Consider the following 16,179-nt stretch of genomic DNA (forward strand, 5'->3'; position numbering starts at 1 on the left):
CGGGTCGGGTTCGGGTATTTTAAGTTCGGTTTCGGTTATTTCGGATCGGGTTCGGATATTTAGATTTTGAAGAAAAAAAAATGAAAATTTTCATTTCTCAAATTTCTTGTATTTAAATATATAACTTTTCACTTAACTATTTTTTATTTTTAATAGATTGCATGGTTAATAGATTTGGACATAACATTTTCAAACTAAAAAGACATTAATTTGGTTATTGTTTTTAAATTTTGGATGTAACTTTTTGTTAATTGCTGAAATAAAAAGTTTGACATGCATTTTAAGCGAATAACAAATCATCTTCTACGTAATTGTATGTATATCATATGAATTTAAAGTATGTGTAGTATCAATATAAATATTTTATATAAAATGAAAGATGTAAACTATAAATATAAGGTTAATTATCATATGTTCGGTTATTTTCGGATATCCATTCGGGTTCGGATATTACCCGTTCGGGTTCGGATATCCAATCTCTCCTAATTCAATACCCGTTCGGATATTTTGCTACTTCGGTTCGGATTTCGGTTCGGGTTTTTCGGATCGGGTTCGGATGCCACTTCGGATTTCGGGTAAAATGCCCACCCCTAGAAACTTGAATACAATTTGCATGTTTGGCTCAAAATGACAATAAGTATGAAATCATTATGACATATGTGTACTTTAGACTAGACTTGGGACCATTCTAAAGTATAATTTTAATAACAACGGCTACAAAGCCTAGTAGTTCTAGCCCACAATATATACGATGGGCAAAACCTAAACCACAACACTAAGCAAGTTTAATGACTAACGAATTTATAGCCATCATGCCAAAAACGCTTTGACATGAAGCTTCTTTCTGGTTCTTCAATCAAAAACGCTATTTAACCAATTAAAGATTGCAATATTAAATTTTGGTATTTAAGGGTTCACATTTGTGTTGAAATGTGCATATCCGATTTTTTTTTTTTCCAAAATAGTGTTTATGCACAAAATCAAACATCTATACTATTAAAATAGAAGTCATAATTTTGTTCATGTGTGATTTTTCTTATTTGGACCATCTTTTAATTTTTAAAAAATTATTATAGCAATGCTAATCTTTGTTGGTATATGAATATTGCATTATTCAGTTACCAATCGAGTAAAATAAAATATGTATCACTTACAAATAGGGACTCCATCTAACGGATCCAACCCATTATTCAGTTACCAACCCATATAACAACTTTTTATTTATCCCCACAGAAAAATATAAAACTAAAATTACATCGTATATAAATATATTATATTTTTATATCAAAAAAAAAATTTATATCATGTCATTGTACTAAAATCTAATAATTTACATATATCAATTTTTATGTCAAAAATACATATATCTTCAAGAACATAACCCATGCGTACAGAGCATCATGCCAGAAAGTTATTTTACTTTCGCATACACATAATATATATAAAGTGATAAAATTAAAAAGATTTTTTTTTGTAATCAAGAATCTATAAAATTATAAAAATAATTCATAGAAAATAAAAAGATAATAGATTAACTAATTTTCATAGAAATATAATTCATAAAATTTAGTTAATTATAAAAATATAATAAATAATTTTTTTGTTCATAATTTAGTGTATATAATTAGATAAATTTATTATAAAAACATTTACAATAATAAGTTGGATATATTAAATCGATATATTTTTAAGTTTTTAATCATTATTTTTGGTAAATGTTGCGAGTGATAGAATAAGTTTGACATTAAACCATATTGTAGTCCATATAGTAGGAAAAATGCATTATCTAAGAAACATGTGTATTTAAAAATATAGATGTACTAATATATATATATATAATCAACTAAATGGTAGGTTTTATAAGCAAATACTCTAAAAAATATTATATATATTGTCTATAATTATTAAATTATAAGTTATTTAACCGTCTAAAACTGAAATATATAAATAATTAAAATTATAAAATTGATATATAAAATTATTTAAAAAACAGTCGTGTGGATCAGACCCTAGTTTCATTCTTAATTTTCCTAAAATAATTATAATTGCTGCCTGTTTTCTGAACATATAACAATGTCATTAAAAAAAAGGAAACTATTTCAAATATGGAGTATTGAATGTAAAAAAAAAAAACATTTAATACCACAAACACTCAGAACGACATCGTATCATTGCGTCCATCTTTGCTAAAATTAATACGATATTGCGAGCTGTTGAATTTCCCCGGCAACTTCCCAAGGAGACAGAAGAAGAAAAGAGATGAAGAAGACGGAAAGGAATCAACTTTCGATTCTACGCCACTCTCTTCCTCTGTTTCTCCTCATCTCTCCCAGGAGTAGCTCCTCGTTATTTCCACAAGGTAACTCTTTAGGAGGTTTTGTACCTTCCCCATCTCACATTTCCAATGAGAAGAACCATCTAGGACTTATGGGTCTGAGTCATATTTTGATTTAGCGTGTGATTTCATTTTAATCTACTGGAAAGTTTGTGTCTTTTATGTAAAAATTTTAGAACTTTGTTATCCATCATGCTGATTATCTGCATTTTCAAAGAGTTCATTGACTTTATTTGATGTGAATATGTGATAATGCATTTGTGTTTAAAAATCTTGTTTATTGCTCTATTAGCAACCTGGCTTTGTAAGCTCTTGATTCGTTGTTTCTTCTTTAACAGGGTGATCCTCTTTATGTCAGAGTTAACAAGAAGTCTTCTACCAAGACCCAGCTTCCTTATGACTACTACTACTCGAATTACTGTAAGCCTCCTAAGTTCTTGAACAATGCTGAGAATTCAGTTTATACTGTAAGTAATACCCCCATTCTTCCGGCTCTTGTTGTTGTTAGATTGCTTTTTTCATAAGCTAACGGGTCTTTATCTTTTGTTGGATACTATCTTGCATGAGTATAAGGAGTGGGATAAAAACAATCCTTAGCTAACAGCATGCAACAAGGCCACAGAGAATTTAATCCAAAGCAATACTGGCCCTCAAGAAGTTGAGGAAGGAAAAGAAATTGTGTTTAAATATGATGTCTCATTTAAGGTAAAAATAATTCATCTCTACACTTCTTTTGCTTTGCTGTTTGCCTTTGCTAAAACATGTTTTGGAACTTTGATACTCCAGGAGAGTGAAATCAAATGAGCTTCTCGGTGGGACACATGTCTTCTTCATCATGACATCCATATGGCTGAACCAGTTCTACTACATCTTCGGGTTCCTCTTCATAGTGTTCTTGATCTTGTTCGTCACCTGTGCACTGTGCTCTGCTACTTCCAGCTTTGCAGTGAGGACTACAACTGGTGGTGGAGAGCTTACTTAACCGCAGGCTCATCTTCTTTCTACTCTATCTTTTACTTCTTCACAAAGTTGGTCTCTGGAATGCTCTACTTAGGGTACATGATCATCATCTCTTACGCTTTCTTCGTCCTGACTGGCACAATTGGTTTCTTCTAGGCTTGCTTCTGGCTCGTTAGAAAGATCTACTCTTCTGTGAAAATTGATTAGAAACCCAAGACAGAAGAAACACAACTGATGAATTCTGAATGTGATTAATCTTCAAGACAATGCTGTGAACTGATATATTCTTCAAGAATTAAAGATGTTTCATTAAAGAGAAATAAAAACATTACATAAGTTTAGCAATGAGATAATTGCAGAGAATGTCTCAGGCTAATACAACTACTACAACAACAACAAACACAACACGTTGGAAGCAAAACTCAGAGAATAATATAATCCCAGTTTTGCCCTCAAAGAATCATCAACACATGGACACCTATTCTCCAGTCTCAATGTGCTTCTTCTTCTTTCTTTCTTGGGTTACAATTACCACACAAGCTTATTCACATATAAATCACAACTCTGCAAATAGTTTGAACGGTGTGTTGTGTCCCTTTTGTACAACTTCCACCGCTTGTAAAATAGCCACAACAACATACTAATACTACCAGAAAAAAACTGTAAGAATGTGAAACCGCTGCTGCGTCTTGGTTTAAGCGCAAACCGCTTCTACAGAGAGTTTCTTCATCACATTTGGACAAGGATCACCACCAAACATCGCTGGTGCTACAGTTACAGAACACCAGTTCTGCCCAACACAAAGCTGCAAAACAAACACAACCTTCAGATCATGTTACAAGGCACAAAACAGAACAAAGATCAATGAAACTTACTCTGTTGAAAGCATCATAGGAGTGATGAGCGTGACAGCTTCCTTGACGGTAGCTACCACAAGTTCCTTGAGGTGTCCCAAAGCTAGCAAACTTCACTGTGGTGATCTTCTGTCCAGGCCCACACTGTAAGTGCACTTTGGGATGCAGTGGTTTATTAACTTTTCCAGAAGCATGCAACTGATAGTTCACAAGCGTTGATTGCCACTCATAGATATCTGCACAGACAGTGTCCACTTCTCTTCTGACCAGTGAGATTCCGTTTGGATCTCCTCCCCATTCCTCAAAGACAACCAATAGGTTGCCTGTTGGTTTCAGCCATGACCTTGGGACATGGTACCATCTCTGAGAAGCCTCTCCACAGTTTCTTAAGCACTTGTTCTCGTTGAATGTTCCGATGTAAGAACACTCCCTGCAAGTACCAACTGCTTTGTATGCAGGCCAGTGACGTCCCACGCTCTGCCCATTAATCCATATCTGACCTTTCCCCATGCTTCCCATGTCCACAGCCAACGGTGAGTCGCCAGCTGGAGCAGAGAATGTTGTCTGAAACAAAGACAATTGAGACAATGTCAAACCACCAGAAACTAATCTTGATGTCCATAACAATAAAAATAAACTCAAGATGTGTTACCAACCTTGTACCAAGTAAGTGGCTGCTTTTGAGCCACAAATGCACCTTCTGCCCACTCAACTGAAGAGCTACCGCTGAGTGAATGAAGACTTAGACTCTCTCCTCTAAGACCAACCTGAAAGAGGTTATGCCATCACTAATCAGTAGAGTGGCACAAATATGGTTAAGTGTATAATTAATGGTGTTTTTATTTCGAAAAATATAAAAAAAAGTAAATGATTTCTTAATCCTTAATCCGTGTACACATATCTTTAAAACAACACTTATATATTTATTTATGTACCTTATAAGTCCATTTCTGCCAGGACAGGTCTCTCCGTCCCCCATTGAGACCATTTAATGAAACTGGACCAAGAACTCCAGCATTCCATGTCTCAAAATGTGGTCCCACATTCTGCATTTGTCAGAACATATAGGTTAAGAACATCTCTAACGTTGAACTTAAGTGTTTGGCTAAAAAGATTGGTGCTATGGACTAACCGGGAGACCAACAGCTATGCTTAGTATAGCAATTTTGTTGAAACCAGCTCTTAGGTTCACACCTCTTCGGAATGTTAGCTTGGGAGAGTCTAAGCTACCATAAGCAGAACCTGAATAAGAGAGCAAAAACATGTCAGAACAAAGCTAAACAGTTGAACTAGCAGATAGTACACAAAGCAATTACCAGTTAACTGGCCATTGATGAACACATGCATAGCATGTCCAGCTGATAGAATGGTAAGAGTTGGCAAATTCCCACCCCTCAGAAACCCTTCGTTGGAGTTAATCTTAACACTGTACAACAAAAGAAACAGAAAATTTGAGTAAACAAGTCAATATGCATTGATAAGATTCTACAAGGTCTGTGGATACTTACTCAGTCATGTACCACAGGTAATCTGAAGTGTCTCTTGTAGTGTTGATCTGCTCCACTAATCCGACCATTGTGAATGACTCATCAACGTAACTTGATGGGTCTTCATTGTATGCTTGCCAAGATAGTCCTCCATGAACAGGAACTCTAACCATCTTCATCCTTGAAGTTTGAGCACCAACCTACAGCCAAAACCAGTTTAATACTTTGATCCTCTTTAATCATTATATCTAGTTGAAGCATGTAATGAATCTTCTTTACCCTGGCTGTGTTGTAAACTGTGTTTTTGCAGTCAGGGAGAATACTAATAGACCATGGAGGTAGATTGTAGTGATTCTTCCCAAAAGTAACTTTGGCATAGGATCTTTGATTGTAGTTTGCTAAGAATGCAGAACACGCTCCTGATTTTGATTTGTACTGATGAGCCTGCACATTTACAAATGTTACATAAGTTTATCAAAGCAATAATAAACAAAATTTTAAAAAGGCTTTGAGTTGAGACCTCTTGATAATTTCCGAGGGGAATCCTTGTGAGTTGTCCTGATACTAATGCTGGCTCACACAACTTGATAGCTCTATGCAAATCCTTCAAGTGCCCCCACTTAGGCTGCCTTTCAAGTCCTGTTTGAAAGTAGTAGCCAATGTTTATAAAGAAAACAATTATTATATTTTGGGATTTAGCAAAAGCTTACCATATTCGTCAAGAGGAGCGTCATAATCATAGCTGGTTGCAATAAACGGACCACCAGCAGTACGACCAAAATTTGTTCCACCGTGAAACTGAGCAATAAACAAGTGTATGAGAACTTGAATAGCTAAAACAGAAGACAGCAATTTTAGCTTTACCATGTAGTAATTGATGAAGGATCCACCCTTTTGGATAAACCTTGCAACTGAAAAGGCCATATCTTCAGCTGGACGATAAGGAACTGGGCCTCCAAACTTTGTGAACCTATCAAGAAAACAGACTGAGATCACCAAAAAACAATAATAGAAGAAGAGGTTCACTTTTGAGTTTGTGCTTACCATCCAGTCCAGGCTTCAGTCCACATTTTGGGTTTGTAAGCCTTGTTTGGAGAGAAGTAATCACAATAGAAGCCATTGCAAGCATTGATCTAGTAGAGAACAATCATAAGTTCAACAAGTTAACATGCATGCAAGGAGAGTGATTGAATATTATTATTTTAGTCAAAGCGAAAAAGATCATGAAAAGAAGTGTCACCAACGCATGTGCAAACTTAAATGAATACTACTATTTAATGAAGTGATTTTTTTTCTGAAAGAATGAAGAGAGACAATAGCATACAGCTAATGAAGAAACTGTTCCAGAGACAAGACAAAAGAAACTCTTACAATGGGGTCGGGAGCATCGTCTTGTTTGCACATGACCCATGGGACACCAGTGCCTAGCCCCACAGCCATTTTTGCTGCCCAGTTAGTGTAAGACCTACCGGGTGCACCGAGCTCATATTCCATTGGTCCATATTCGTTTTCAATCTGTCACATAACACAAAACCTCTACTTAGTCCCACACGAACTCTATACTAGGATTGTTAAAACAAAAAACAGTTCACTAGTGAGGGTTCTTACCTGAGAGAGGATTATAGGACCGCCTTGGGATTCAAACAGCCTCTCAGCTTTCATCATGTTAACAATCTTTGTAGTGAACCTTTGCATTTGAGCCTTTGAGAAAAAAAAAGTCAAATGTTTCTTAATTAAGTAATGATCTCAGAGTCAAAACAAGGGTCAATGAACAAGTGTGAAATTTAATTAACTTAAAAATGAAGTTAGAGACTAGTTTTAAAGAAAAAAAACATGTCTAACCTTGAAAGGACCATTATCTGTTCTGAAGCTAATCCCTGGAACATACTTAAGCCAAACAGGGAATCCACTGAGAAACATATACAGAAAACAAACAAATCATATTAGATTTTTTTTATTCTCCTTTTAAAGTTTCTATTTTAAGGTTAAGACTAAGAGACAAGAGATTATTACCCAAAGTTCCATTCTGCACAGACATAAGGACCAATCCTTAGATGAAGATAGAGTCCAGACTGTTTGACCAGCTTGACAAACTTAACCAAATCATAGTTTCCTTCAAAATAATACTGCAGATGAAGCCAAAAAAAACATAAAGTGGAATCCAATGAAATAAAGATCAAATCACTGACAACACAAAAAAGATAGATTTTTTTCTTACTTTTCCAGGAGAAGGCTCATGCCCATTCCAGAAAACATAAGTCTGAATCACATCTAAACCTCCTTCTTTTGCTTTCCTTATTAGATCTGGCCACATCTACACACACAAAAACAACACATATCCAGACAAGAAACAAAACCTTTAGATTTGAGTTTACTTGAATTAGGTAGACAATGTGGGGTTTTAGAGATTACAAAAACAGCCAAAGCTTCAAGCTTTGTAATAACTCTTAACTACATTGCAAAATAAGAAGAAGAAATAACAAACAAACCTCAGGAGTGCTTCTGGGGTAATGAATAGATCCAGAGATAAGGATTCTTCTTTTGCCATTGATGGTAATGGCTCTGCTATCGTAAGAGACAGAGGCAGAGACTAAAGAGACAAGAAACCCTAGAAGAAACAGAGCAGAAGCTGCTGCCATAGCCACATTCTTCATTACTGTTGAAAGCAAAATATCTTGCTTTGGTTTATTCTATTTTTCCTTAGTTGAGAAAGATGTGGTGAACAGAGAAAGTGTTTCTTTAGCTTAAAACTTTTCTTCTTCAGAGAAAGTGGGGGAAGGAGAGAAGATCTGTGAAGAAATTTATATTCTTGAAAGTGTAAAAAGAAGAAAACTTGGTTCTTGTTTTGATGCCAAAATGGTGATGCTTTGCAGCTGCTTTTAAAGCACTTAGCAATGGAGGGTTCCTTGTGGGGGCCACCTTTGAGAGACCTTTTTGGGACCCACCGTGTTTTGGACTTTTTGTCATTTGTTGATTAAAAAATTAATTAAACACCTAAGGTTTAAAATGCATTTTCAAGAATTCCCGGATGTTTTTATGTAAAAAGAGCATTTACGAGACCGAATTCTTTTTTAAAAAATGTCCATAATTTATAAACTCTTTATCTTGTTGTGAACATGTAATAAAGAGACCATTTATAACGGTTTTGATCCGTGTGTGTATAAGTGTATGTTAATTTCGGAAGTGATTTAAATTTCAGTAAAAAAATAAAATATTTTTTTTTATAAATTCTATAATTATCGAGCTCAGGAAAATTTCATCGAGATAAATAAATAGAAATTTTCTACTGAGAAAGTGAATATTAACTTTTGAGTAGTATAGATTTGGATCTAAAAAATTGTGATTATTCATTTTAATAGAATAGATATAGAAATCCTAAAATAAATATTTATCTCAATTATGTTTTGTTTTAATAGTTTTTTTGTGGTTTATTCTCGTGTGTTTGACAATGTAAAATTATAGGAAGCTAGTTATCATCCATTTCATACAAGAAAACTATAAATTCTACAACTGCTGGAATTGACTTCTCTTACTTACTAATCTACTTGTTTGTCACCAAAAAGTGTATCTATCGTTGAAAGTAAAGACATGCTATAAAATGAGTTTTAGTTCATTCTAGTTAGGAAGTAAGTATGGCTTAAGTGGGAGGCGTGGAGTTTTGGTGTTATCAAATAATCAGACGTTTAATTTGTTAAGCTAAAATGGTACACAATATTAAACCCCGCATCACTCAACTCCTCCATAATCACGAGTTTGTCTCTCTTCTTAACGCTACGTGTGCTCTTCTCGCTCTTCTATGCGCGTGATAGTATTGGCCCAACACCTTACAAGAATGTCACGGGTTAGGTTTCGCCACCACAAATTCTATGCAGACATTTACAAGACAAGAAACAATAAAAATAACTCGCACAGATTCTTTTTGCTAGTAATTATTTTTTATTTGTATGAGTTCAATCTTACCCCCATTACATTTTTACGGCGTTTAACCACGCATAAAGTTGTCAAAATAAATTTACATAAAAAAAATATTGTCCAGGAAAAAAAACGTTGTTCAGTTCCCACCACCGATATCCCCATATGGCGCGTCTACTCACGCTCGCGATACAGATTATTCTGAAATTTTACATAGTATTCCTTTTTTGTTGTAAACAGCTGGGATTTCAAAATTATTATTTTCGAATTCTACAAGTACTATATATAACTGACATTTCTAGATTAGCAAACTGTAAGATATTTAAGAGGAGGGTTCGTGAGACATCAAACCAATAATTATCTCAACCACTGAACACATGCAAACTTTTGAAATATTGAAGTGTCTTTTCATCTCTCTACCTAAAACTATACATATTTATTAAGACTATAAAGTTCATCTTGTTTTGTTATGAAACAATTATATACAGACGAATTTATTGTTAACTTCGAACAGATTATTAACTAGATGACCTCTTATATTTATTATTGGTTTGATTTTGTAACAAACATTGATTTATCATATTATCTTCAATCGCTCATGAGTCATGAGGCCATCGAGATTCGACGGTGCAACCTATGTATGGCTGGCTGTGTCTATACAATCTCATAAATTTCGTCGATATGTCATATTCATATTAATGGAGGGGGAAGCTATCAATTAACTATCCATAATCTAATATACTCCCTACTCATCAAAACACGCAAACATACACAATAATTGTTCTAAACGAAAAGATAAGGTGGCGAAAAGGGGAATTATCGTGTTTGTAAAGCATCATTAAAGTTAAAACGCAATCGATTACGCTGAATAAAACTACATTTTGTCCTCATCAGATATTTAGCTGAAAATGAAACGATGTACAAATAAATCTGTACTATTATTTATGATGTGATTTTGCTGATTTATCACATTTTTCATAATTTTAGCTAATTTTGTTTATTTGTCATATTCTTATTAGTTTTTAGATTAAATCATCAATTTATTAATTTAAATATATGAAATGATTTTGCTGATTTGTCACATTCTTCATAGTTTTAGTTAATTTTGCTTATTTATCATATTTTTATTAGCTTTTAGATTAAATCATCAATTTATTAATTTAAATAATACAAATATTTTGTCATCATACTATTATTTATGAAGTGATTTTACTGATTTGTCACATTCTCCATGATTTTAGCTAAGTTTGTTTATTTTTCATATTCTTATTAGTTTTTTGATTAAATCATCAATTTATTAATTTAAATAATATAAATATTTTGATTTCTAATTAATTTATTAATTTAAATAATATAAATATTTCGAAATTTATAATTGGAATTATGATTATAATTATTTTAACTTTCACAAGATTTTTATTAGTTTTTAGCTTAAATCATTAATTTATTAATTTAAATAACATAACTATTTTAAACTTTCTAATTGGAATTACAAGTATAATTATTTTTAAAAAGTTATGACCAATTTTTATTTTCATATGATGTAAGATGTTTTAAACTCTATAGTTTTAATTTTCTCATTCATTCCAAGTTGTCTCGATTATAGTTTTTAACATCTATATTTATGTACTTTTGATATTTGTTTTTTATAGTTGAAGTTCTATGTTTTTCTTCTTTCTTTGAGTCTGAAATACTAGGATCAAATCGGTCTTGTTACATGGAATTTAGAATTTAGAATTAGGTATTCTAAATTATTTCAGTAGTTATTTTACGTGTATATTTTATTACTGTTTAAGATATAAGAAAAATATGCTTTGATATTAAATTTAGAGAATTGCCTATGTAATCATGTTATGAACATGTCTTTAATGGTTTAGTTTTTAAAACGGCCAAAAGTAAATATATTTTTAATGAATAATTAGATTTATCATTATATAATTAACCATAAATTAACTTTAATAATAAAACTATCATTATATGTTGTTTCTTTTATTAAAAGTAAACTTATGAAATATTAAAATAAATCAATGTATATATTGATCAAGTAAACCAATGAAATATTGTCATTATCTCAATTCGTGTTTTTTAATCTTCAGAATTATCATCGAACTTTAGTTTTTATTTTACTTTTTATTTATTTTGTTCGTATTTAGATTTTGTGTGTTTAATGTTTTTTTGGTAAGTTAATTCATGTTTATGGTTCAAAAATACAAAGTAGATTAAGAGAGACCAAAAGTTCATATTCTTACTTTACTTTATTGGGTGGAATATTTGATATGTAATTATGCTCTTACGGTTTCATAGTTTTATAGCTTTCCTTTGTGTTAAGAGGACGTAGATCAAAATAAAAATCGAAGAGATCTAAAATGATAAAAAATATAAAGAATAAGATATCATGATGTTTAAATCATAATAAATATATTACTAACTATTAGTAAAACGATCATATCCGCATGTGCGGACAAAACACCTAGTAAATAAACAAACATAGACCAAACCCGTTAAGAACATCTCCAACTGTTAACTTCATTTTTTTTCTTTAAAATTTAAAAATTTTCAAAAAACGAAGCAACATGCTCTCTCATGGTTTGCTTCATATTTTTGTTCAAAATGGAATATTCTAAATATATTTTACCACCACTTTATAATTAATTATTAAAAACACCTTATACTTTATCAAATTTACTAATTTTAGCCATCTGTATTGTTTTAACATTAATTCGACCAATTACTATTTATTATATAATACAATTATTACACATAACATAAATAAATAAGCAAAAGATTTTATAAAAAGCACTAAATACATATATCTCTTATATGTATTTTAAAATAAAAAAATGAGCTTATTTTATTCTAAATTCTCTTAAATCGAACATAAAATTCTTAGAAATCAATAATTTCATATTTTTCGTTACTAACATTCAATTCGATAAAAGTAATAATGTAAAATTTGAAATTAATTGGATGGCATTAACATTTTTAATTTGTTTAAGTAAAAAATGACAATAAATAAAAATTAAGGATTTGTTTGTAAATAAAAGAGTTCATCTTAAAAAAATGAAGAACTGAACAGTATTTCTTCAAATTTGAAGAAATATTGTTCAATTCTTCAAAATTTAAAGAAATGAAGAAAAAAATAAAATACCAATAAAGTAAAAAATAAAGCAAAAAGTGAAAATGAAGCACCATTGGAAATGCTCTAATTGCGAGTATGCGACGACAACAACAATTCCGCGTCCGAGTTTCTGCTTATCTCTTCTTGTTCATTAAACTACCTTTCACGTGTGGCTTGTAGCGCGTGGATAAACAGAATATTTAGTACTGCACCGGTTTGACTTTTTTGGTTCCGGATCTTACGGCGGATCTTGCAAAACCTGTACTGTGTGGCTGTATATAATAATATAGCTCCAGAAAGAGAGAAGCTAACGCGAAGTAGGCCATGTTTCTGCTGTACTTGTGTTAATGTAGATTTAAATCAGAGATGTTGTCTTTAAATCTTCATTATTATAGTCTATAGTCAACTATAAAAATGCTGTAATCGTTTATCTTAGTACTGAGAGATTATACTTGACAATCTTTAAGAATTGATTGCACCTGTAAACCTTTTTTGTCAGTTTGTCATGTTTTCAACATGTACATCACGTTTGATCTATACATGGACTCATGTAATCCAAGTAGAAACATTAAACGCAAATACTTGTTTTGAATCAGTTAATATCTATCTTCATATTCATTAGAAAACCCATGGACTTGTGTCTGATCCAATTCCAACTATGGTACGTTAGATCATTGAAATACGCAGTACGTAGTTCAAAAGGATAATTCTAAATATATGGACTCATAAGTCTCTCCCGCACAGATCCATTACTTGGGAGTTAACCATTTATTATTAGTTTTTACATTCCATAGGTCAACGTATCATGTAAAAATCACGTGTGCTCTTGATGATTAGAACGTGAATGAAATTATTTTGCCACTAATAAGTTAATCACAAGGAATTCCAGTTTCTTTTCTAAAATCCAATTAATTATAGTCTACATATACAGGTTACTGTTAACCAATTGAATTCCACATTGTTCTGACTGTATTATGAGCTCATAGGTTACCACCACTACTTGCAAAGATATTTATATTTTATCGATAAATGACATATTTAATAATTAATCATATATGTTTTCCCAGGGACAGTTTTGCATCATGTTGCATCTTATATTGATAATTATACTAAAGGAGGATTCCAATACGATCACTGAAATTTCTTATGTTCTTGATCTAATACGCTTACATACGTTAATATAACGTTGCAATACTTACGAAAGCGTAAATCATCTTTTTGTGATTGCCCATTGCAGGCAGGTTTGCTGTTAAATTATCGACGAACATATCTGTTATCTGTTATAGTGCATAAAATATTATTCGTAATTAGACTTTTGCAGAACAATCTCCAAATTTGAACGTCACACACTCGTACATATAATATAGCTACGTAGCTTTCACAAACAGAATCTCGAGTAAATAAACACATTAAGCTTATCCATATATAGCAAGGAGAGGTTCCTATAAATTTTGAGAGGATACATTTATTTCGATGGATTAATTAATATGTAGATTGTTTTGGCTAGCTCTTGCTTTCCTTTTTCGGTGATTGCCTTATCTTATCTTCATATATGAACGGTCTCGTTTCTTCTTCTTCACTTTCTCGACACATCTTTTCTTTTTGACATATCATATTTTAAAATGCTCACTTCTTTCAAATACACATATATGTTTATTTACTACATAAGAATACAAAGAATGATGATCCTTTTACGAGACTGGACATTACATAATGTCGAATGTAAAAAAAAAGAAACTAGAATCTCAAAAAGAACTATCAATGAAAGGAACGAAAAAAAATCCTTTTTATCTTTTATATACGTAGCAAAAAAAACAAGTTTTGAGACTCAGCACTCTCATCCGAATTGTATTTTACTCTGATATCTGAATGGTTGATGAACAAACGAGAGGGATTAGGATGACATGCAAGCAAGAAAATATAGGGTCCACCATTAATGTGGCACGATATGATGCCACGGCAACCTTGTCGGTAGGATCAATGAAAATCTACTGGATAATTTGCATGTTATGGGACGAGAAGGCATATCGCGTTACAAAGAAAATGTGTGGCTATTTCAGAGTAAAAGATATGAGTTACATTTTTTTTCTTTTTCTGAGTTACAAAAATTTGATGTGTTATTTTTTTTTTGTATGTTCCAGATATATGAGTTATTTTATTCACACGAGAAAAAAAACAATATCGATGAGACTGCCACATATTCAATTTAAAACCATTCCCATCACCCTCAATCTTTTTAGCGGTCCCTTGGGACAAATCTGATACAAATATTAGCAAAACGAGAATGCATCGAGCTCGTTTAATTTATTATCCTCTTATTATAAAAACATCCTCAGTTTTCTTTAGTAAAGGAAAGAACCAAAATTATGATATTTTATATAACGAATCCAACATTGATTGATTTGGTCGGTCCATTGTGATCCATTGCAATAGTACACACAGGTTTTCTGTCTGACGTTTATGGGCGCGATGGTTCAAATGGGCCTACTCATAAAGAAAAGTCACTAATGACGACCCAATCTAGTCTACTGTCGCATTTAATCTATATAGACTAGTAGCTAGTTGTTTTGCTCTTCATCTTTGGATAAGGATGTTGCTGATGTGGATTAGATCAAATGACGAAGGTTACATTTACAATTTATTGTTATGTTTATCAACAATATACGTGACAATACGTACTAGTCGATTGGCGCAACTTGAAATTCACATTTTCATTAGGCATGTGACTTTTAACCGGAACCGAGTATCCGACCGGTTCAGCTCAGTTTCTATATGCATGAAGCAAAAGCTCAAAATGCAATGGAAAACAAAAAAAAAATTCTAAAAAAAAAAATCAAAGATTAAGGGCAACAAAAACTTGATATATGCATAAAGCATAAAGCGTAAAGCTCAAATTGCAATGGAAAATGAGCTTCACATATGGAATCTCATATAGAAGCTAACGAGGAAGTACAGAAGATAGATATTGGTTTATCCAGCTTTGGTGGACTTGGGAGACCATGTTTCACATTCCATATAATAATATAGATCATCAAAGTCGATAGCGAATAGCGATAAAGGCCATGTCGTCGTATCATATAGCTTTATTGGGCCTAACTTGGGCTATAGATGAAAGTCTATTTACCCATTGAGCCCTTATATAGATACCGGGTCGGAGGGTTTTAACTATTGAGCGGAGACGTTAAAATCTCACATTATCGACTTGGATTCATGTTTGGTCAAATTCTTAGTCCATGTATAAAAGACTAATCAATTTTGGATCCTCTCAAAACAATACCTCGAGCCTTGGAAGTTGCTTTTGAAAGGAGAAACATATCATTGTTTGTCTTCATGAAATATCTATCTTTAATTTGTTACATGGTCATTTAGATATTTCATAACCATTACAAAGAGTTTTCGTTCGGAAACATTTTAGCTCGTTGCTGGTTATAGCTTATTGATTCATCAGCTATCATTCACGTCTACCGGATTCGTTGTTGGTTAATGTAACGGTAAAGAAACATGAATTGACAA

The 16,179-nt window shown here is 32.3% G+C and overlaps 1 protein-coding gene and 1 long non-coding RNA gene across 2 annotated transcripts; one reads left to right on the plus strand and one right to left on the minus strand.

Moving 5' to 3' along the window:
- Window positions 1-409: 409 nt before the first annotated feature.
- Window positions 410-3,942, plus strand: LOC103842590. The gene is made up of 3 exons (XR_628005.3): window positions 410-2,359; window positions 2,674-3,040; window positions 3,122-3,942. It is a non-coding gene; the product is annotated as an uncharacterized LOC103842590 (long non-coding RNA).
- Window positions 3,582-8,499, minus strand: LOC103842580 (beta-galactosidase 1). Its single transcript, XM_009119221.3, has 18 exons — window positions 8,126-8,499; window positions 7,855-7,950; window positions 7,650-7,762; window positions 7,479-7,545; window positions 7,245-7,337; window positions 7,008-7,151; window positions 6,681-6,769; window positions 6,501-6,606; window positions 6,347-6,434; window positions 6,157-6,275; window positions 5,916-6,080; window positions 5,658-5,836; window positions 5,466-5,575; window positions 5,282-5,391; window positions 5,085-5,195; window positions 4,806-4,916; window positions 4,171-4,713; window positions 3,582-4,100 (listed from the first exon to the last, which is right to left on the minus strand). The coding sequence occupies exons 1-18, from the start codon at window positions 8,288-8,290 to the stop codon at window positions 3,990-3,992; spliced, it is 2,520 nt and encodes an 839-aa protein (XP_009117469.1). The 5' UTR covers window positions 8,291-8,499; the 3' UTR covers window positions 3,582-3,989.
- Window positions 8,500-16,179: the final 7,680 nt, after the last annotated feature.

The sequence above is a fragment of the Brassica rapa genome, chromosome A01 (genome assembly GCF_000309985.2).
Source record: "Brassica rapa cultivar Chiifu-401-42 chromosome A01, CAAS_Brap_v3.01, whole genome shotgun sequence".
In the NCBI taxonomy this organism is placed as follows: Eukaryota; Viridiplantae; Streptophyta; class Magnoliopsida; order Brassicales; family Brassicaceae; genus Brassica; species Brassica rapa.

What these genes read in the sequence shown, in the direction of transcription:
- LOC103842580 (XM_009119221.3), bottom strand. Translation starts at nt 8,290, where the DNA reads ATGAAGAATGTGGCTATGGCAGCAGCTTCTGCTCTGTTTCTTCTAGGG. An exon ending in CAGATAATGGTCCTTTCAAG is followed by an intron (nt 7,338 to 7,478) that starts GTTAGACATGTT and finishes TTTTTCTCAAAG; the next exon opens with GCTCAAATGCAAAGGTTCAC. An exon ending in GGCAGAAATGGACTTATAAG is followed by an intron (nt 4,917 to 5,084) that starts GTACATAAATAA and finishes AACCTCTTTCAG; the next exon opens with GTTGGTCTTAGAGGAGAGAG.